At 46.5% G+C, this 22,198-nt stretch overlaps 8 protein-coding genes across 8 annotated transcripts; 4 read left to right on the top strand and 4 right to left on the bottom strand.

Moving 5' to 3' along the window:
• Window positions 1–289: 289 nt before the first annotated feature.
• F5Y00DRAFT_249822 (uncharacterized protein) lies at window positions 290–2,348 on the top strand. The gene is made up of 2 exons (XM_048009652.1): window positions 290–1,497; window positions 1,561–2,348. Exons 1-2 carry the CDS (start codon window positions 987–989, stop codon window positions 2,097–2,099), a joined length of 1,050 nt encoding a protein of 349 aa, XP_047859897.1. The 5' UTR covers window positions 290–986; the 3' UTR covers window positions 2,100–2,348.
• Window positions 2,349–4,460: 2,112 nt separating this feature from the next.
• Window positions 4,461–7,597, top strand: F5Y00DRAFT_219941 (sulfate permease). Its single transcript, XM_048005643.1, has 5 exons — window positions 4,461–4,849; window positions 4,908–5,053; window positions 5,125–5,677; window positions 5,739–6,631; window positions 6,683–7,597. Exons 1-5 carry the CDS (start codon window positions 4,564–4,566, stop codon window positions 7,247–7,249), a joined length of 2,445 nt encoding a protein of 814 aa, XP_047859896.1. The 5' UTR covers window positions 4,461–4,563; the 3' UTR covers window positions 7,250–7,597.
• A 222-nt stretch (window positions 7,598–7,819) lies between these two features.
• Window positions 7,820–9,764, bottom strand: F5Y00DRAFT_267054 (general substrate transporter; the record flags this gene model as incomplete). Its single annotated transcript, XM_048012022.1, has 7 exons — window positions 7,820–8,225; window positions 8,284–8,616; window positions 8,704–9,097; window positions 9,163–9,185; window positions 9,263–9,481; window positions 9,548–9,669; window positions 9,744–9,764. The coding sequence occupies 7 exons, from the start codon at window positions 9,762–9,764 to the stop codon at window positions 7,820–7,822; spliced, it is 1,518 nt and encodes a 505-aa protein (XP_047859895.1).
• On the top strand, window positions 9,513–10,547 carry F5Y00DRAFT_219936 (uncharacterized protein). Its single transcript, XM_048005642.1, has one exon. The coding sequence runs from the start codon at window positions 9,828–9,830 to the stop codon at window positions 10,434–10,436; it is 609 nt and encodes a 202-aa protein (XP_047859894.1). The 5' UTR covers window positions 9,513–9,827; the 3' UTR covers window positions 10,437–10,547.
• Window positions 10,236–12,342, bottom strand: F5Y00DRAFT_219962 (uncharacterized protein). Its single transcript, XM_048005644.1, has one exon. It carries the CDS (start codon window positions 12,204–12,206, stop codon window positions 10,659–10,661), a length of 1,548 nt encoding a protein of 515 aa, XP_047859893.1. The 5' UTR covers window positions 12,207–12,342; the 3' UTR covers window positions 10,236–10,658.
• A 3,278-nt stretch (window positions 12,343–15,620) lies between these two features.
• Window positions 15,621–17,267, top strand: F5Y00DRAFT_267051 (RTA1 like protein-domain-containing protein; the record flags this gene model as incomplete). The annotated part of the gene is made up of 6 exons (XM_048012021.1): window positions 15,621–15,708; window positions 16,026–16,346; window positions 16,406–16,428; window positions 16,584–16,621; window positions 16,687–17,106; window positions 17,156–17,267. 6 exons carry the CDS (start codon window positions 15,621–15,623, stop codon window positions 17,265–17,267), a joined length of 1,002 nt encoding a protein of 333 aa, XP_047859892.1.
• A 1,643-nt stretch (window positions 17,268–18,910) lies between these two features.
• F5Y00DRAFT_267049 (alpha/beta-hydrolase) lies at window positions 18,911–19,738 on the bottom strand (the record flags this gene model as incomplete). The annotated part of the gene is made up of 1 exon (XM_048012020.1): window positions 18,911–19,738. The coding sequence occupies one exon, from the start codon at window positions 19,736–19,738 to the stop codon at window positions 18,911–18,913; it is 828 nt and encodes a 275-aa protein (XP_047859891.1).
• Window positions 19,739–19,844: 106 nt separating this feature from the next.
• F5Y00DRAFT_219893 (kinase-like domain-containing protein) lies at window positions 19,845–22,097 on the bottom strand. Its single transcript, XM_048005641.1, has 4 exons — window positions 21,581–22,097; window positions 21,366–21,532; window positions 21,121–21,306; window positions 19,845–21,067 (listed from the first exon to the last, which is right to left on the bottom strand). The coding sequence occupies exons 1-4, from the start codon at window positions 21,780–21,782 to the stop codon at window positions 19,934–19,936; spliced, it is 1,689 nt and encodes a 562-aa protein (XP_047859890.1). The 5' UTR covers window positions 21,783–22,097; the 3' UTR covers window positions 19,845–19,933.
• Between the last annotated feature and the right edge of the window lie 101 nt (window positions 22,098–22,198).

Raw genomic sequence — 22,198 nt, 5'->3', positions numbered from 1 at the left:
AAGCCGTTAAAGTTATTAAAATTTTAAATAAAATAATTAATAATAAAAATATTTTATTTAACTTTTTATATAATTATAATTAATTTAAAAATATATTATATATAAAACGTAATTAATTATAACGTTATTTTTATAATAATAATTTTTTCTTTATTAATTATAACTTTAAATTTTTACTATTTTATTATTTTATTTATTTTATTATTTTGGTATTTTAGTATTTTAATATTTAAACCTATAAATTATTTTGATATATTAACGGTTTAGCGGCTTTCGGCTCCTCACGCATCGTAAGTCGAACTCCATCACCGCCGAAAAACCAGTAAGAAACGAATGTCCCTATCTCCACTCTGTACCAGTAAACAGACGAAGGCCTCAAAATTGCCTCTTCATAGCCTTCGTTACTCTTGGCAGAGACAACTATGCTTCCAGCTGAAAGCTGAGGTCAAGAGACGTGGCGGTAACACAGACCCTATCGCGGATTTTAAACCCCTCGACCACGTAGTGCGTAATTTATACAAAAGTTATGATTCGCGAGTTACGTACCTGAAGCATCGTCCCTCCCTGTGTGGATCGACGTTCATCTATCGAATAACCAAGAAATCTGCCAGCGGGAGCAGCCTTCCTTCGATTTTATCTTCAGCGCAGATCATTAGTACTCTATACTTAGGTCTCGTGTTGGTTGACAGCAATACATAGCTGCGCAATGAGGAAGAAGATTATGTTTACGTCGCTTTGTGAATCGTTCAACGTGTATTTGTGGCAGTAAGGCAACCTCGTTGAGTTGTAGGTAGATGTGAAAGCCGCCTTGATAATCGGCCCTTTGATGTCTACTACCAATATCAAAACTAATAAATTTCCCAGCACGATGAAGTTACGAAGAAATCCGATCCCAACAGCAAGTTCAGGGATATCGCTATCATTGATATTTAATTAATCTTCCATCGCGACGCTTGCTCAAAGCATTGCTTAGAGCTACCATCATCATGAAGCTCTTACGACTTGGGCTCGTCGCCTCTAGTGTCGGACTACCGTTCGCATTCGGAGCGATCCGCCGCGACCTTAACAAGAGAAATGTCGAAATAGCCCAGATTGACCATGACAGTCGCATCGATCAAAGAAGCCAGGAGATTCTCTTCAAAGAGGCCGACTCCGACTTCGAAGATGTTTTCCGGTGCGTCGGGGGTACCGGCAAGCGTCTCACATTCGACGCAGACCAGGTATTCGTAGCTTGCTGCGCGCCAGGTCAGAGACTGCTTGGGAGCCCCGATACCGCATTTGATTGCTGTGCCGAGGGTCACGATCTAGTTGGGAGCGACCATACCGGCTATAGATGCTGCCCTATAGGTCAGTCCTACGATGGCATTAGATGTGGCTGGGTTTGCAGCAACGGGAAGGTTATGGTGGATGGCCAGTGTGTCTGTCCGCTGGGAACGAGTCCGGCTGCAGATGGTGGCTGCAGGGGGCCAATAGGTTGCGATTCTGGCATCACTACCGGTATGTGCTAATTTATTCTTGCATATTTTATCATAATCGCGGAGAAATCTAATCGGTTAATAGGAAAATGCTACGTCTTCAGGATGGAAAACGGCCATACCCTCGGCTACGATAGCATACAGTTGCACTACAGCGCAGCCGACCACTCCAGCCAGCACCGTATCGGGCGCTTCAAGATCTGCGGGAACGAGGCCTGCACTATAGGCCGCGCCGTGAATCCCAACGACCCTGTACATATCAAAGACGTACAAGGAACGGCGCACCAGAGCTCAGAAAGTCAAGGGAGTCAGTGGCTTAATGGAGCCTCGGACGGGAACCATATCGGAAGAACCCCTTTATATGGAGATTCTGGCGTGTTCACACTTACGAAGTGGTCGTGTGGAAAGTACTGTCTTGGAGGTTTCGGGAAAGGAATCAGCTACGCGTTCCCGAGCGAGACCCCTTCGATCACCTTTACCTTGGACAGACAGGCATGCACACCTATCGAGATTATCGAAGTGCCCTGCGATATCCATAAAGTCGAGAATAATTGCATGTGGGAGAAGGTACCTGGGAGCTGTGGTCCCGGAGATAGTAACAGTTGCCGCTGTTCTAAGACTTAGGGGTTCTACTTGCGGTGTATATAGGGGCATTAGGCTGGGTTCGGGTTATGATGCATTGGTGGTTCATGGTTGGAGTCTGGTTTGGTTGATTGGATTTTGGGGTCTATCTTTTAAGATTTTCATTTAGGCATCTAGCATTATTCTCCGGTAAATAGTAGCATGTTATAGTTGAAGGGTTATCATACACTTAGCATACTCGTTAAATATATCGTGGCTCACGGCTACTGGGTATAATAACTTACAACAGGCTTTAAGTATGAAAGGGGGTTCATCGGGTATCTGAATCCGCAATACCCCGAGTAAAGTTGAGGGAAAAGAAGCCTTCAACGGGCAATAAATTTGGCCTTAGTTTAATTACGCAAATTGATGGCATAGAGCCATATTTATTACACTAATACCAAGATATACTCCTATAGATAATAGTGGTTTGTAACTTACGCCTATTTTGGAGTAGTATATAGACAACGTGATGGCGAAACCAAACAACTTGTCTATGGCGTCAGATGATTTTGTTGCAATTCACTTTCGTTCAGTTTTATATAGGTAGACTAAATGAGCCTCTTACGTCAAGGGCCTTTCAAGACTTCAACGCGAAGCTTTAATAGCGAATCACAATATGAGGTTAGCTCGTCTGTTTGGCCCTCCCCTCTTCATGACGTGATTGCTAGTGTCCTATCCGAGAGGTCGAATGGAAGCTTCGAACTCCAAGTTCGGCAGTATATTACGACTATAGTATGCTATATTCTTGGAGATCGTCATTGGAGCTTAACTTATAATAGCATCTCATAGACTAACATGTGTTTGATACTCTTCAGGATCTTACTAACTTTGTTTCATCCTCTAGCCCGAAAAATAATTACTTGGAACTGTGATAGAGGTAGGTACTATCTAAGCCCACCATCCCATGATACACCTGGGAGGACGATCGAGTTGCAATATCTAGGATAAGTGTAGTTGAGAATAGTCTATCGTACCTATCTTGATTTTTCTGCTTAAGGTATCTGATAGTATTTTATGATAATGCTTGCAAGTGCTGACAAGAGCAACGGCAAAAAAGACGAGTATCCACTCACACGCTTTTCTAGGTTGGAATTCTCATATAGATGATTGATAGGCACCTAGGTAATCTCTAGATAGGTAATTTCGTCGCGTGTAGACGTAGTAGGTATGTTTTTAAAGGAAGGTTTATCAACTCTTTAAGTTTCTCTTTAATAATAATAGGGGACATGGATATTGAGTGAAACACACAACGGCTTTTGTCACTCGGCGGTTGGGCCCTTAATCGGTAATTATGTTGGGTAAAAGGTAGATAGTTAAGCTGATTACGAGTCCTAATACATTAGACTGCCGGGGAAGTCAGGATCTAGACTTTATTAAGCGTAGTCTAATGGTTGATCCCTCGGGAGGCGCGTCGTCTTGGACCTTGGTGGCCCCCTTGCCAAGAAGATGTTATGGGACGATTATCCTCGTGGATGGAGAGATGAGCAAATACTAAGATGTATGAAAAGCTATGCTTTACCTCATAGTTATCAGATCTTCTAAGTTACATCTCGATGGAGACTCAGCTCACAGATATCTTTCATCCTCTTTCCTTATTTGTATGTACGTGTTTACTTTAGCTTGCCTTAGGTCTAGGCCATATATACATCCTTACATATGTAGATCTAGGTAATGTGTAGATGGAGGCTAAGATCTGGATCCGGTCTGTTGGAAAAGTTGGAATATTTATCGTAGTGTAGTAACGATGTTAGTTCCAACGACCCTTTCACATGTTGGATAAAACTTCTATTGGTTCATGATTGGATCGAGGCTGAGAGCTGGGCTCCCCTAAACTCATGGCGCAATAAGAACTAGTCTTGGTATAACTTGGTAGTGTAAGTGCAGCTGGTGTAAGTGACAAGGTACATAGATTTTAGTAGAGATTTAGTAGAGATTTTGGTATCACAATACGCATAATCCCTGTTACAAGGGCGCGCACATCATCGGAGCCCCACATCTCGCCATCTACAAGAGCTCTCGTTCGTCCAACTGAAGCCATAACTGGTCCTCCAGTCCTCACCAAGAAAATACACGACAGTAAATCCCAATTGCACAATGCTCCTTCTTCGGTGCGCGATCCAGAATCGTCAATCTTCGTCCGGGGGTTATCCATTTCATCGGCCCTTTCTGGCCTGCAGATATTCCAGTTGTCAATTATATTAAATACGACCGCATCATGCAGTTCATTCCACCTCCCTGGAGAGCACGTTGATGGCATTTTCTCTAGGGTAGCTTGGTTATATTATATGACCCTTTGCAAAGTCAATTTCCGTCAGTAGTCGATATCTGGACTTGGGTGGTTGTGTTGTGTTGCGTTGCCTTGTAATCTTACCGAATTATAGCGCAACTTTACACTCAGGACCTTCAAGGGGCGCGCCCCGACATAACCTTAGGGTTCATATTTGGTGCTGTGTAAGACTGAAATATGTCTTCTACTTTAACCAAAGTAGGCCATGGCTTTGCCTGGTTCTTTAACCTAAACCTCGACCCTTACGGACAACGTGAGGCTGAGCGCACCGACTCAAGAGACGCGTCTCAAGTTCATCCTAATGTCGAGCCCTACGACGAAAAGGACCCGACCGCGGTCGAATGGCTCGTGAGTATTACGCCAACGCCCCGAGGAATCCTCCAATATTTCTGGCGCCTATTCCCGTTCCTTCACTGGATTACCAGATACAATATGATATGGTTTATGGGTGATCTGATTGCTGGTAAGCTTAGACCCTGCCCCTCTATCGCACGGGCAAGACTGACATAATCCGGCTTTAGGTATCACGGTCGGTGCTGTAGTCGTGCCTCAAGGCATGGCTTACGCATTGCTTGCGGAGCTTGAGCCTCAATATGGCCTCTACTCATCCTTCATGGGTGTCCTTATCTATTGGTTCTTTGCAACTTCTAAGGATATTACAATCGGAGTATGTCGCTAAATTTCGTAGTATCCTTTGTCCGTTGTATTAAGGATATGCTTTGCTAACCCCGCTTGAAGCCTGTCGCGGTCATGTCGACTGTCACCGGCGGCATCGTCAGCAGAGCAGAGGCAGCTATCCCTGATGTTCCGGGTCACGTTGTGGCATCTGCGCTTGCCGTCATTGTCGGCGCTATTGTGTGTTTCCTAGGGTTGGCAAGGCTTGGTTGGATCGTCGATTTCATCCCTCTGCCTTCGATTGCTGCCTTTATGACTGGATCCGGAATCAACATCGCCGTCGGACAAATACCCACGATGATGGGCATGAACAGCAAAAAGAAACGATTTTCAACACGAGATGCCACTTATCTGGTTATCATCAACACCTTGAAGAACCTCAAATACACCACCATCGATGCTGCTATGGGCCTTACAGCTTTACTCATGCTGTACATCATTAGGGGAACTTGCACATATCTAGCTAAGAAGTATCCTCACCGAGAGAAGACGCTCTTCTTCGTCTCTACCCTCCGGACTGCCTTCGTCATATTGCTGTATACTGGAATTAGCGCCGGCGTTAATCTTTACCGCCGTGACGATCCTCTTTTCAGCGTTCTCGGCGAAGTTCCTCGAGGTAAAGAATACCACTTACATGATATACCTGTTGTTCGGTGGCACGTGGCTAACAAATATAGGATTTCAACATGCTGCGGTTCCCAATCTCGATCCCAAGATTCTCTCCTTCTTTACCTCCGAGCTTCCCGCAGCCGTCATCGTTGTCTTGATCGAACATATCTCTATCTCGAAGTCGTTCGGTCGTATTAATAACTACGTCATCGATCCCTCGCAGGAATTGGTTGCTATTGGTGTCAGCAACCTCTTAGGTCCCTTCCTTGGTGCGTATCCGGCTACCGGATCGTTCTCCCGTACTGCTATTAAGGCGAAATGCGGTGTGCGTACGCCATTCGCCGGTGTCATTACTGCGGTCGTTGTGCTACTTGCTCTCTACGCGTTGACGGCCGTTTTTTGGTATATCCCCCAGGCATCTCTAGCCGCCGTAATTATCCACGCAGTTTTAGACGTTGTGTCTCCACCGGACGTCGTGTATCAATTCTGGAGAATCTCCCCCTTGGAGGTTATCATCTTCTTTGCTGGAGTTTTGGTAACTATCTTCGACGGTATTGAGGATGGTATCTACACTACAGTCTGCATATCCTTTGCCGTCTTCATTTTCCGCTTGTTCCAGGCGAAGGGACGTTTCCTCGGTGTTGCTACGGTTCGAACCATTGGGGATTTGAGACCCGGCAGGCGTACTAGCTCAAGCCAGTTCTTATCCCAGGATCAAAAGACCCCCTTAACGTTGAGGGAAGGTCACATTTCAAGCGAGCGCAATCTATTCATCCCGCTAGATCACGAAGATAACTCGAATCCTCGCGTACCTGTTTCTCATCCCTATCCTGGCGTGTTTATCTACCAATTTTCGGAGCTATTTAACTATCCAAACGCAACTCGGTTCTTGGAGGGGCTGACGGCGGGAATTTTCAAAGCGACGCGAAGGACTGATCCGGCATCCCTCGGACAGCTAGGTGTAAGTTCGATATCCCTAAGTCTCTATTTGCATTTGCTAATGTTACGCTAGGATCGTCCCTGGAATAACCCCGGTCCTCGTAAGGGCCAGGTTGTCGTAGACGATACGGCAGAGCGACCTACTCTTAGAGCTATCATTCTGGACTGTTCTGCCATTAATAATGTGGATGCGACTTCCGTTCAAGCCTTAATCGACGTGCGTAACCAATTAGATAAGTATACCCAACCCGACGTGGTAGAGTGGCACTTTGCCAACGTCAGGAACGCCTGGACTCGTCGCGCCCTTGTCGCCGCCGGTTTCGGGTTCTTACGGCCCAAAGGAGATGCTGAAGCCGGCCGTCGCTGGAAATCCATTTTTAGCGTCGCCGATCTGGCGGAAGCAGCATCACCTCTTTCTGGAGAAAGTCACATTGGAGAAAAGGGGGCGGTCGAGAAGCGCACGAGCCATGGCGACGAAGAGATCGGCGCGCAGCCACCTTCGATCACCGAAGACGAGAGTTCCGCTCGCCAGGTGCCCGTTTATGGCCTTAACCGGCCATTCTTCCACGCAGACGTACAGGAAGCCTTCGACGCGGTGTTAGAGAACGTCGAATACCGACCCCATGTTTTTGAGGCCTAGATGCCTAGTGTAGGAAAATAATGTTGTATAAGCTATGAACCTATATACCCCTTAGAGATTATCTCTGTCACTATTCGACTAGGGTATGGCTTGTCGTGTTGCGCAAAAAGTCGAGTGATGGAAGTAGAAAGTTTTGATGATACCTGATTTTGTACGATAGTTTCCAGTCTTGGATACTAATATTTCCTATAGTTTGATTAAAATATCAAATACATTCAGAGCAACACTCTGAGTGCATGGGAATACTGCCAAGGCAGGGTGCCATATCCTACACAAAGATCTGCCTTTGATTACCACGTTTGCTCTTTGCTTGATAAACTTAATATCGATACATCTGAAATGGGATTTGATGATTCTTATTATTCGGAGTTTATCTAAAGTATAAGAAGCAACTCGAAAATATAGGATGAGTTTATACGAACTGCTCTACGAATCCGGTCAAGTCCCATATCTGATATACACATACCTCAATTTGCTAAGTTATATCCAGTTTCGTATAATTTATAGAAAGTACATGGATTAACATCCTTTCCACAAGCATTATTTATCGTAAACATCCACTCGCCTGCTTTAAATCTCACCCTTCTTCAACTCGACCTCCTTCACATCGACGGCGGCGGCCTCGGCGGCGGCCCGGAATGCCTTAGATCGCTTTCCAAGCACGATCCAAGGGGCGTCGGGGGCAAAGACCACGGTGCTCATCTGTTCGAGAGGTACGCGCTTGGTCTCAGGGAGCACGAGCCAGAAGAAAAGTGCATTGGTCGCGTTGCACACCGCGAACAGGATAAAATACCGCCAGCCGACAGAATCGATGGCTACCTTGGTTATTTGTCCGATGAGAGTGTTAAAAGCAAAACTTATCATAGTGGCGAGAGATACGCCCTTGGAGCGCGTGTGCGTGTCGAAGATCTCGGCGGGAATGATCCAGGAGAGTGGACCGCAGGCGAAGGAGAAGGATATGTTGAAGAGCCAGGTGCTAGTTAAAAGAGTGTTAGTTATCTTTTCCGCGGCGAGCAGTAACCATAATTACTTACACAATAATGAACCCCCAACCGGCAGTACTCCCAGAATTTGTATCTGGCGGGAACTGGGATAGCAATATGGTGACGATGATGAACATAAGGCAGTTGACGAGGTTACCGGCGATTATAGTCGGTCGACGGCCGAACTTGTCAATGAGTAGCATACAAAAGGCTTGCGCGATTAGTGCAAGGATGCTGTTGATGGCCTGATACTTGAGCGCGTCGTCGGCAGATATGCCGATCTGTGCGAAGATTGTGACGGAGAAATACTGGATCGCGGATACGCCCGTCATCTGCGTCGCGCCTTGGATAGCGCAGGCGAGGAAGAGGCGGCGGAACGCGGAGCTGTTAAAGGAGGACGGTTAGCTACCTAATTACCTCTATATAAAGGGCCCCTTGCTTCATTAATAAGATAAACCAAATACTACGTACGGATTCGTGAAAAGTTCCATATAACTCTTCGCCTCGTGCTCATGCTCAAAGCTAATCGTCTCCTGGATCTGAGCGAACTCCGCCCGGACCCAGGGGTCGTTTACATCGCCGTTGGAGTGGAGCTTGGCCAGGGTGCGCAGGCCCTCCTCGGCGCGGTCGTGGTCGACGAGCCAGCGTGGACTCTCGGGGAACAGTAGGATGAGCGCGGCTAGGACTAAAGCGGGCAGGTTCTGGATACCGAGCGGGATACGCCATTGCGCGTCGTTGCTCAGGTTGATGAAGCAGCCCCAGGAGATCCAGCCGGCGAGGAAGGCACCGATGCCCAGCATGAATTGTTGTAGGCCCGTGACGCGGCCGCGGATGGAGGGGTGTGCTATTTCGCTTTGGTAGACGGCTGTTGGAGGTGGTAAGGTCAGTATATCGACTCTGCTAACTCTACTCATTTCTGAATAGGAGGACCATATCTCCGAGACGAAAACTCACTATATGTGATCATTAGCACGGTACGTCCTCTATTCATATATATAAATCATATATATAAATTAAGGGACAAACTTACCGAATAATCATAGTCAAGAACCCAACACCCAAACCAGCAATGGCCCGCCCGCCGTACAGGAAATTTATCGTCTGCGCAGCAGTCTGGATTGCACCTCCGAGAAGGAAGATAATAGCGCCCAGCATGATAGTCAGTCTCCGGCCGAGCATATCACCCGCCGGCCCCGCGAACATGGCGCCGAAGAAAGCACCACCTGTGAATAGAGAGACGACGGCTCCACTGTAGTCGTATGATTAGGACCGAGAACCGGAAAGGAAAGAAGTAGGTAGGATGCGGAAGACTGACTCTTGAGCTGCGTTTGATTGGAATAGTTCGGCGTACGAGGTACTTCCTACGACACCCGCGATGACACCGAGGTCGTAACCGAAGAGCACCGAGCCCATCGAGGCGAAGACGCCGACGAGGAACTATAGCGCGAAGGAGTTAGCTACCTACGATTTCTATCGTGTCGATTGGCCTTGATAATACATAATACGCATACCTGGTAAGTATGAGGCTTCATATTGACAATAACCGCATACAGTCGCCCTGGATATTCAATGTCTAGGTAGTTAGGTAGGTATATATGCCAAAGAAGCCGTCCTCCACTTACAAAACGAGGAACCGGAAACAACAAACAACAAGCACCAACTCAATGAACCAGCACGCGCTCATCTCGGCCACAAGGCGCCGACATACTTATATATATACACTTACCTATGCACCTACCTCCAAACCCAAACCCATGGGCCCACCGTGGAGAACCAGACCCCGGAGCTTGATACTCGAAGGGGACGACGGTTCCCCGTTCCGGGGCTCTGGGGGATTTCCTTACTGGAGGGAATACCTACTCCAGTCTCCAGCGCGCCGTACCCCGACGAAGTTCCATGCGCACCAATCAGGAACCGCGACCTCGCCAAGGGCCCCCCTAGGAAAATCCGGGGTCGCGATGCGGAGAAGGAGGAGAAGAATTCCCCAGGGGAGGGGGGGTTCGGTGGACCCCCTTGCTCCTCCGCGGGATGCCGTATGTGGTGGTGGTGGTGTACGAACACAGGGGAAACACGCCGAGGCACTCTCGTGTCCAGACAAGTGGAATTCTACGCGATACAACCTGATCGGATCGGCATGGTACGATTGCACATGGGCAGCTGAACGGGTCTACGAAGCGTTATTGGACGGGAAGACGCAGAGCTGAAGAGCCTGACATCGAATGCAACTATCCTACAATTCGGCGGCCAAGGTCTCATTTCCACGAACCAGGTATCTGGGAAATCTCGTCTGCATAGGAACCTATGAATCGTTATATTTCAAAACAACAGAAAGCAATAAAATAAAATAAAGTTGCCCAACTACCGCTGGGGTATCTAAGCCGCTAACGCCTGTGGTGCCCTTCTCTATGGTATAACCCTTCCATCCTTCATGAATGCCAGCTTCCTTTCTTTCCTTCTGCAATGCTATGTATAATTCGGCACCTCCATGTTTGGCATACTTTCTCCCTGCCGAGATTCTTGAATTTGGGCCCTTGAGGGCCCGTCACGTAGTGGTACTGGCCGAACAGCCGCCACTGTCGTCTATCATTGAGACCGTATAACTTGTCGCCCCAAGTTCCTCTATAATGGAACCAACTCGTCGGCTCATCAGCGTTTTCCTTCACTGGTTCCAGTCCCTCGTTATCCTTGGTAGTGGTATAGTCATACCAATAGCCTCTAAGGTTCTTAGAAGGATCCCATAGTGGGCCTTTATCCGTGACATCCTTGAGGATCCCGAAGGGTAAAACATAAGGGTGGTTTCCAGGCGTGGCATACATAGCATGTGACCCAACAGCGCTGTATATGACCGGTCTTTGAATCTCAGTCTCATTTCCTCGTTTCTCAACAGCGTGCCAAGCGTATGCTTGGCCGCCTTCGTGCTCGCTAAAGAAAACCGCGCGAGGAACACCGGACTCGAAGCGGATCATACAATGCTCCCAATCGCCGACATGGTTCCCGTATCGTGTACCAAGGACCGTCTGTCCGAGGTTATAGGCGTAAAAGAAAAACCAGAAAGCATCCACGATACCGGATCCTTTATCTACCAAAACGAGAGTAGCCGGCGCACGAGAGTATCCCGACTCGTCAGGCTTGTTCTGCGCGTTCTGCGCTTCTTGCGACATGAGTCTTTTTTGCTCTTCATGAGAATCAAATACTTGGAACCGCCTTTCCAGCCGTTGCGACTGTGATCTGCTAGTAGGACGCTTCCGTGGGTCTGAAATTCGGTGTAAGGGGTGATCACGATCTACGTCGAACCATGTCGTATCGTCGCTAAACCGACTATCAGGCTCCGAGTTGTCTTCGTGCTCTTTATCGTCATCCTCGTCGTTAAAAGCGATCGGCCTGTTCATCTTGCTGTGAAGCCAGCTCGGGCGTGACTCTACGTCATCCTTGCTGTTTAGATGTTGGAATCCCAGTTCGGAGCTAAACTCGTTCAAGTTGGCTAAAGTGAGGGGCTGTGACTCGTTAAGCGTCAATTTGTCTTCGTCTATGTCCGGTACCACATGTTTGATGTGGTCAGCAATATCTGAGGGCCAGAAGAATTCCTGCGAATAGAGGTGAACTAGCGGTGCATAATTTAGCACATAGTCGGGTATCCCCTTCAGCTGCCCTTTTTTCTTATTGTTACTCTCTTCTCTTAATATTGTAACCCCTTCCTCTCCCAGGAGGCGTCTCAGTTCATGTCGATGACCATCGTCTTTATTCTTTGGCTTCGCTGGAGGGTCGCTTCTAAGATGCAGTAGACCGCAGAGGCTAAACCAGCGACAGGCCTGACGATCAAGCCAATATGGGGATGTATTGATCCACTGTCGGTCAGCCTCCTGCTTTTCCTTGTTTGGTGGGACGGGATTGAGGGCTCGAGGTAGTACGGTGACAACTACAACGACGACAGCAAGCACGGCGGCAGCGATGGTTATTCGACGAAGGTGGTACATCGAGAAGAGAAGACGTCGCCGATGCGCATAGCACGCCGGCAGAGGATAAGGTGTTCGGCGGTCAACGATGAAAAGTCAAGTATAAGGTAAGTTATAAATGAAAGAAAGCGGTATGACCGAAGATACCGAAGATAAAAGTCGCGCGCACTCTTGAGTCAAAAACGACAGTGATCCGAATGAAAGTCGGCAGTTAGAAGAGAAATGAGAGGCGAAAAGAGGTATGTTAATAAGTAAAAGGAAACACCATCAATTGACCCCCCATATCATGAGAGACTATCTAGAGAGACAACTAGTACATAGCCCAGCTGTTGTGGCTAGTTGATGGTGATGGGTTGATTGTGTGGAAAGCCGGAAGAAGGAGTCCGAATACATGTCAAATACATGCGACCATCGCTGCATCGGCGGGGCTTAGGCAGTTTGGAATTCGGAGTCGCAGATATTCGGGTCTTGGCATCTAACACCTTTCCTAAACGGTGGAAAGTGCCCCAGGTGTATCTGTTAGCTGCCTAGTTAGCTGGTACCTGTGCCACACATAGAAACTGTATTAGAAACAGATGTATTCCTGATCCGCCCTCTATTTTTAGTCCCTCCTAAACCCCATAACCCCTGCATAACAGCATGGTTTCGTGCCTTAGAACCGCATTAGGTGCCTGATAAAGCGGTGATGGCTGTGATAGTCACCGATGATAGCCACATTACGCCACCACCAAAGTCCAATAAGAAACCCACATGTGTCGATTTATTCGTCAAGGACTCGACTTTCCACGCAACCTACTGTAGAGACTTGTAACGCTCAGCACTTCGGAACGTCACGCGGATGAATAATGCGACTGTACTACACAAAAATGTCTTTCTGTTCTAGTCACGACTGAATTTATAGAGTCCAGACCCTTCTGTCTGACCCTACGAAAATGCAAAGATGCATCTGATACAGGTTTTTACTATGTCCTCAAGTGCGACAACGGCCCACGTGTGGAACATTGTCGCTGTGACTTGTTTGCAAAGGACATGGGCACAATGCGAAGAAATCAAGTCTTGAGCCCAGCAATACATAGCATGGTCGAGTTTGCCGTGTTCCGTGAGACTTTAACAGATTAGACTCGGCATTTAGCCTGCATCGACATCAATGACGTAATAGTAGCAGCATCCCCTTGACTGGCATAAAACAGCAAACCCTTTATAATCGGTAGAGTACGTGAAGTTCAACGCGATTCATTAACATAAAAGAAACAAACCTTACAATATGCCTCTATAATAAATATGATTGGCTAATCTAATAATATAGAACCAGTTTATCTTCCTTAGCCGATATTGATGTATTGATACTAATAGTGGGTTTGCTGTTTTATGCCAGTCAAGGGGTTAAAAGTAACAAGACAGGATATCCCTTGATCAGCTAGTTACTTAACTGCAAATACTACCGTCTATACTACGTAATCCAACCCGACAACGTCAAGCCTTGTCTTTGGTTGTCAAGTGATAATTCACACAGTGCTAAAAGTCTTTAAAGGGGATAGTGAAGCGGTCAAGCAGTCAAGTTAGAGGAGGGGATTCCTCCCTATTGTACAAGGGTGTATAGAGTTAGAGACAACAGACAACTTCTAGTATTAAGATATAATAATCACTCTATAAAATCGATATCCTACATCCTAAGGATAGGGGAGGGATGCAGACCTGCTGCTTGGCGGCCACCTCTGTGGTGCTCCTATTATCTCTTGACAATATATGTTACTTGAAAAATGGAAATTCTTAATTTAATCCTTATGCAGCGTTTATGTCCGAAGATTGCAACTGATAATTATCGAAAATATGACGGACGGAATGGGAATCCATAGTGGGAGTTATGTCAGCTGATAGTGAACGATAGAAGAAGCATTGTTGCGTCAAAGCCAAATAGCAGCGCTCGAAGAGCCTAGGAAACGGGCCTTAGATGTTGTATACGAGCAGTCCTATATAAATACCTACCTATATATGACTCTCGGGAACGAGTCCGGCCGACAGCCCATCTTAGCAGGCCTCGCCGAGAAACGGCTCTCTGAGTATAATCATCAAGATCTTGCCGCCCTTAGACGGACGCCTGATAAGGATCTTCTCTCACGATTCTTACAAGATCATTGGATGTTTAAGGTACCGCTAACACGACCCATTCTAATTATGCAACATGCTGACAGCCGGAGGAGACAAAAATCACAGATGAGACCGAGCACACAATGAGAATCATGTTGCTTGAGCAACAGCTACAATTAGCACTGTCGTGGCAGCGATCCTCCTGCTTGGAGCTATAGTGCTTCTACGTCTTCTAACCGAGGAGAATGCACAGCTGGGTGTCATTGCCATGTTCACGGTGCTCTTTGCACCCAGCGTTGGAGTCTTACCGAATGCACGAAGGGCGGAAATATTCGCCTCGACGACTGCGTATGCCGCTGTACTTGTTGTCTTTATATCATCTTCGTCGTCAAATACAGGTATGGATACCTGTACTTGTGTACCTGCGCGCTAAGTTACACTACTGTTAGACCAAGATACTCGCAACATGCCCTGAGATAGGGGCATACGAGCGGATACTATGCAGTTTGGATCATCCTTACAATTACCGAGTTTATGAAGCGGTACATGTAGAGGAAAACTTTCTTGTTTAATCGAAGATGTGGCCGTTGTCAATATATAAACATCCTATATTAATACGTTGTAACGAGAACAAGATCAGACTCTACTAGACTCTACTGATTATCTGATGCGAAAGCGATGTGGCTGGTACCTGGCCATAGCAACCCTCATTAACGAACATCATATACGGGATAGCAACAATATTGAGTTAACAATTGTAAATTATATCTAGGGAAAATCCGTCGCCATTAACTATTTATAAATAATCTCTTCTATTTGGGCGAGAAGCAACTAGCAAGTGTGTGGGTAAGCAATTAGCCTATACAGAAAATCAAGAGTAGGTTGAACATGAAAGTCTCAATTACACAACCAAACTAAGTCTTTCTAAGTAAAAGCCAACGTAATCTATTAGGTTAAAGATGTATTCGCAATAATAAAAATGGTTACGATAACGGTCCCATTAATTCAAGAAAAAAGCTCCGATTCGTAGGGATACAGCTTCCTACAACTAACACTAAGATATAAGATAGTGATTATACTTAACGTTTTCTGTCGCAAGGGCTTAATCTTCGCTGAATATAGCCTATACGCTATCAGAACAACGTTGCTCTAATATTTTTGCTACTGTGAATCATGATACCTAAACTCCGAAATCCATAGCGACTAGCAAGGCCGCCACGTTTATAACCCCAGCAGCCAAGCGTGAGGCGTCCAATCGCATATGTTCAGCTGCGCGTACCGAGTGCGAGCTTTAGTTACGCAAGCATGCGAGTCCGAGTCGACAGTACATGCGCTCACAGCCCCAAGATGGCACCAAATTTCTACGCCGGCCTGCTAATGATGATCCACCAGAACAAGGAAATATACGATATTGCGCTTTCCTCCCCATATAATCGTAGGATGAATTTAGATACCTACCTACCTACCTAAGGTAGCGACTTATGTCACTAGAATCTACGCGACGGCGTAGTAAGCCTCGAGCTGTAGCTGATATGATGCGATCGGTGGAATTGGCTTCCGGTTCGTGTAGGCAACGGAGTGAAAGATCTTATAAATGTAGACTACTGTACTCTCGTTTGATAATAAATATTCCGGTGTAACTATCCTGAACAATAATTACTCCTTTTCCGACATTGATCTTGGATTCTCGTTCATCGGGCTCATCTTCATCGCAATACATTCTTTATATCCATTGACAACCTACTATCACAGGTCTAAGTCCTCTATTTGGAATGTCTGGGTCTTTACCTCCGGACGTCATAACCTTCGGGCCCGATGCCACTTGCACGCTAGATACCTGCCCGATCGAATGGACAGTTTACGGATACCGGCCTTCTCTGGCCGCTAACATCACCTTTATGGTCCTCTTCGGCTTAGGGGGAGTTCTACACGCGATTCTGGGGTTCAGATGGAAGACATGGTGGTTTATGAGCTGCATGATCGTCTGTTCTATCAACGCCTGCATTGGGTATGGTGGTCGTGTCTGGCTATACTATGAACCATTCAGTTTCGATGCGTTTCTAATGCAGATGAGTGAGTGGACTTATTATCACGATTCTTTTCTAGTGATCTCATGCTAAACTTCGCAACAGTTTGCATCACAATTGGTCCTGTGGTACGTAACTCTATTAATTATTCTTCCTCGTTTATTTGGCTTGGCTCCAGAGCTAGCATTTCCCCTGTTACGCTTATTGAAGAATCATTAATCCCGATATATGCTTTGCCTCTTGAATCCCTCATTAAGAACATAGTTACTAACTCTTGTTACAGTGGTATTGTGCTGCTACATATGTGATCCTCGGCCAAACGTGAGTAAGATTTGAGTCTCCTATATAGTCGACTTAGGTAACTGACTTGAACTCCCGTCATACAGTACCACATACTTTGCACCATCTCTTAGCCGTGTGAAGCCAATTTTCTTCTATTTTGGCTTCGTTACCTGCGACATCATATCCCTTGCATTACAAGCTGCTGGGGGAGCTATGTCGAGCACGTCCAGTGGATCAAGCCATATTGGAATCGACCTAGCTCTCGCAGGCTTAGCCTTCCAGGTCGCTACCATTGTTACCTTCTGTAGTTTCCTTCTCGACTTCATTATTCGGTACTTCCGGTCCCCACAAGGACGCAAGGCAGTTACTACCATCGGTCCTAGATTGAAGATCTTCTTTGGTTTCATGTTCCTTGCCATGCTCTTAACTGTCGTGAGAAGCGTGTATCGCCTCGTTGAGCTGCATGAGGGTTATAGCGGCGAACTGATTAGGGAGGAGGGTTTATTTATTGGTTTGGAAGGAGTGTAAGTATGTTCCTAACTGTTCCATTATAGGAGGTTAACACTCACATAGGCTCGTTGTCGTGTCATTCTACTGTTTATCTATAGGTCACCCCGGGTTAGTGTTTAAGAAGAGCACCAAGGGGAGCCTCGAAGCTGGTAGTGAGAACGACGTGGAATTATAATAGGTATTTATGGTTGCTATATAAGTATTATATACAGGTTAATTTCGGGTGAACGTGTTAGAGTAAAGATAGTACCACAGAGCTACGAATAGGAGTAAAAGGGGCAATGTATAGAAGTAGGCGGGACATTCCTGTTAGCCTTTGCTATTCTTTGGTTATAGATAGACTCTGTATATGATGTTCATATTCCGATCTTGTAAAAAGGAATCAAACTTAAATACTGAATTATCTCTTGATCTATAGTGCAAGATTAATTCCATAGCTGCGAATTTCGCTTTGGTTGTCTTGAGGCGAACATCTTGCTAAGGTATAGTGGGTCAGGGGTGACTACGGGGGTCTATCTACTATATAAGAGGCGCGAAGTGCCCTCGTCAAAGGATAGAAGGCCAGGAGTTACTCGTTCAATACATCTACTACTTGGTATACATCCACGGGCATTAATCCTGACACATCTATACATGCTACGTGATTTTAAGCTCGCCCAATTACCTAGTACCCAGATACCGTCTAAGGTAAACTACGTCCCTATAGCTGAGCTAAAATACCTACCTAGGTACACTTCATAGAACAAAGGAATATTTCTCTCGGAACAATTGAATTGTTAATTGCAGGCTTTGTTCCTTCCTCTTCTGGTATTTCTTCAATGGCTTTGTGTTGTGTGGGAGCGATAGTTAGCTTAATAAGAGTATTTGGTGTAGTTTACCGACTATCCTTCTTTTTTTAAAACCAGATTCAAGCTTGAGTACAATGCGTTTTTCATGTGCTAATCCTACTGTTTGTTAATCAGGTAATGGATTGTAAACAATGAGTTAACCATTAAATTGTTTTGAAAACCTATATTAAAATTGGTGAATACGAATCTGCTCTACCATAACACCACTTTGGCAAACATCGAATCAAAACGGCTAGATTCATAGTATAGTCTGGCAGGAATTGTAACCTAATCTTCAACCATTATCAACCCCTTAGAGACCATGAATAACAACATGTCTGGGCCCTCACAGGAGGACAATGTTCCCCAGGAAAACAAGGCTCCTCAAGAAGACAAGGTTTACAATACGATTCGCAGACTGCACGAAAATCGCGTGGCTATCCTCAATGCCCGTAGCCAAAGAGTTACGTCCTCCAATCCACCCAAGGAAGAGGAGGATAAGAGTCCTTATAAGGTGTCCGGTACCGGCGGGGACACCTTCATGGGGAGCGATGAACCCTCTAGTAAGTAATACAAGCAATAAATGAAAACGCAACTCAGTGGAAGCAGGTGGAGGAGGGTGTTTTAGTCCTAGATTACACGGCACAAGGTACAGTTCCTCCCAGAAAACGTAATCCAGGAGTCATGTCCCGAAGGTAGCTCTCCCTCAATAGGCTTTAGTAATGAAGATCTTTCTTGGAAATTCTTTTTATTAATATTGTGATTTGTACCGGTAATAAGCGTCCACGGTAAAGATTGAAGGTTCTAGACGAGTACCTGGGTGTTTATGTCTTCGTGTATAACCGCGCTCTGACCCATCCCTTGTGTTTACTTGTAGGATATTGAAACGAAATCTGTATCGCAGTTTCTATTACTTCGTAATATTAGTAGGTACTACCATAAATTTACCACTATGGTTATGTCTAGATTCCTCCCCGAAGCTTGGTTTCCCTCATGATAGATCCATCGCGTTAGATGAGGCTTGGCGTAAAAGTGTAGGGTTGCCTGCAGAACTGTCCTCCCCAAGGCGCCTATTTAGAAACTCTACCACATCGTCCATGCCAGTCGGAGAATTGAACCAGTGCCCTCCGTTGGGATATTCTTTCCATTCCACCTGCGCACCGAATCCAAGTAATATATCTCGTAAGCCTCGGCCATTCTGAACCAGGACTAGAGGGTCATCTGCGCAGTGCTCGAGCAACACAGGCGTATTTTGTACGACATGGCCGTGATCCGGGACGCCTTCTAGACCAAGAGCATCTCTCATACCGGCTAAGCCACGGCCAGCAAACGGACACCGGCACGAGAAGCCAATAAAGGCCCCGAGTCTTCCTCCCCCCGCTGGTGGCACATCCAAGTTGAACAAAACATGCGCGCTCGTCGCACCGCCCATGCTGATTCCTGCCAACACCACGCGGTCCCAGCGGCCCCCGAGTAATGCGGCCTCATCGCCAAGGATGAGGCGGAGAGCAGGCACGACTTCTTTGAGCCCTACGGCCTGCAGGTCCTCGTTCGCGGCAAAATCGCGCACGTCCCACACGTCGAACCATTGCGGCCACGTCTCGGGGGAGCTGGCGCACTTGCGCGTTGGCGCTTGGGGAAATACCCAGCGAAAGGATGGAAATGCGTCTGCAAGCGTGCGACCGCGCGAGTCGCGAGAGTGAGCTAGCGAGGCTGCGAAGTTGCGGGCGTTGTCGCCGCGGCCGTGTAGAAAGACGACGGTATGAGTGTGTGGCTTCGAAGGCGCTACGGTTATGAAGGGTATATTTATGGTAGTCATGATGAAAGAAGAGGGCATATAGCTAGGAGGTAGTTATATGTATTTAGATCTTAGTTCAAGATTTGGTCAGGAACTTGGGAAACGTAAGATCAGAATTTACAGGGATTATGTTTGCAGTCACCGTACCCCTGAAATCGGTAGCATAGTACAGTAGGTGATTGGATATCGCCTAAGGTACCCAAGGTATTGTAGAGTTTACACCCCATCCCCGCTCTCCCAGCTCCTCTTCTCAACGTCTAGCTCTCGAGAATAGTCTCCAAATTCGCTAAATATATTATGCACCAGATCGTTATATCGTCGTGTCCATCTAAATCCCTCGAACAGCGCTTTTGTGTAGTCCCAATACTCGGGGTAGTACCCTGCAGTCTCCCAATCCACAATCCCCGTCACGTTCCAGCCGATGCTTCCATCTGACTGTACAGTCTGGTCAACCAAAATGTTGCGGGGGTTGAGATCCGCATGCGTGAATACTATTTTGTGCCCACGACGAGCAGGTTCGTCTGAGAATCGTAGCATCTGACTAAATGCTGCCTCGTCCGCGAATGGCCCAACGGGATTCGCGCCTTGAATGCGGGGATCCCTGCATGCTTCGCCAAGAGTGTTGCATATGGCCATGCCTAATCTGGTTAAACGAGGAATATCTCTCAGCTGGGCTACATAGTCCTTGAGCTGATTCACAATTCGTTCTATATCTCTGTCTGAGAGAACGTTTTGACAGCGTGATAACGGCAAACCAGGGACTCTCTTCATAAGGAGATAAGGTATAGGGCCAGAGAATGGGTCATTGGTATCTCCTTGCTCAACAATTACGTCGAGTGGTTCCGGAACTGGAATTGAGGTGTGTTGGCGGACCAGCTTTAGTGCATTAAATTCATTGCGGAAATCATCAGCTTCTCCATTATACTTCAAGTACAATCCAAATGGTAGTCTCTGGACGGTGGAGTGGCCAATGGGTCTCCCGTATAGGCGTTCTCCAAGCTTTTGCAATACCTTGTAACAACATATTCTGACTTTTGAGGGGGCCAAATGCCAGACTGTGAGGAACGCGCGCACACACAGGTTGAAGAGACTCCCACGATCTGATGATGCTATATTTGAGCGCTGTGCTGAGAGGCCAATTGATAGACTTGAGGGTCGAGGCGGGGTTACCAATGAAAAATTTCTGTAGATGTTGAGATATTGAATACTTTTGCATAGTCGAGCCTGGGAGCCGACGAAGCGAGGGTCAACCTTAATGATACCCGCCCGTGAGTGGTCACCTAATAAAGGATATGCACCATCGACTTCGATCAATTCCTCCGGCCCGATGGGAACGTGTTTGAACTCATACTGTTGCAAATCGTCAGACGGGAGGAAAATCAGAGTAACCAGTCGCAACTCACCTCAATCATTGATGGATGCAACCTATCTAATTTGACAAACCCCGAAGCAAATGCTTTGGCTGCAGATTTTCTGACTAACCAGTGATTATAATAAGGCGGCATGCCTTCGGGATTTCTAACATAGGATAGCCACCAGTCTCGGTATGGCGGTCCAAAGAAAGCACCAAGCATATCGATGATGCTAGCCTTTCAGACTTGACTATTAGCTTTCTATTGATGACTGGTTTAGGCGACGGGGAGTATACCTTATCTGTAGCCCAACCAAGTGGGATTGGAAGAATGGGCGCGACGACAAGAGGATCACGCAGCGTGCCAGCTTTTCCAGTCACGCAACACTTTCCGCCGTCTCGTCTTGTAATAGCATGCTGATCAACAGCACTAGGCCGTGGTGGAGGGCGGCCATTTTGAGTGACTATGGTTGTTAGACTAGTAGCATAATAAATGGAGGAAATGAACTTACTAGACTCGATGATGTACGACCAATCATCTATTAGTGAGGAAGCCTCACCAAGTTGCAACCTATGATTCACGTAACGTGCAGCTAACACAGGATTGAGAGCTTCAGAAATAAATGATTCCAGCAGCGGACCTGATGGATGTGGCAACCTCGTACTCTCAATAAGTGATAGCGTGCTGCTCACCAGGTCGTCGGGGATGTCCATGATGAAAAAAAAAAAGTCAGCTTGATTGCGACAAATAGTGACTGAAGAAGAGACGACAATTATCGGAGCCTTAGAGAATTATGGTTTGGGCGTTTGATGATTAAGATAATTCTTGAGATTATTTTTCATATGAAGATTAGGTGTTGGTGTTGGGAATATTGAGGGAGAGGCTATGGTCAAATTATCAGGGATTTTAACGAGGCGCGCGCTTACAGTGCAACTTAACACAAAGTACGAAGCCTAACAAAACTGCGCCACCTTGCAACCAACGCAACCTAGGTACCATCTGTGGATAGGTAAACGGCTATGCGCGGCTATTTACCTCTCTGTGAAATGATTTTACCCACTATGTATTACCAAGAAAGGAGGCTAAACGCCGCTTGCCGCCCACTTCGTAAGTCGGACCGACCCTACCT

This window comes from Daldinia vernicosa, assembly GCF_022497035.1.
Source record: "Daldinia vernicosa strain CBS 139.73 unplaced genomic scaffold F5Y00scaffold_91, whole genome shotgun sequence".
NCBI classification, from domain to species: Eukaryota; Fungi; Ascomycota; class Sordariomycetes; order Xylariales; family Hypoxylaceae; genus Daldinia; species Daldinia vernicosa.
Note: the sequence above shows the minus strand (reverse complement) of the source record. Positions and strands in the feature narration are given on the sequence as shown.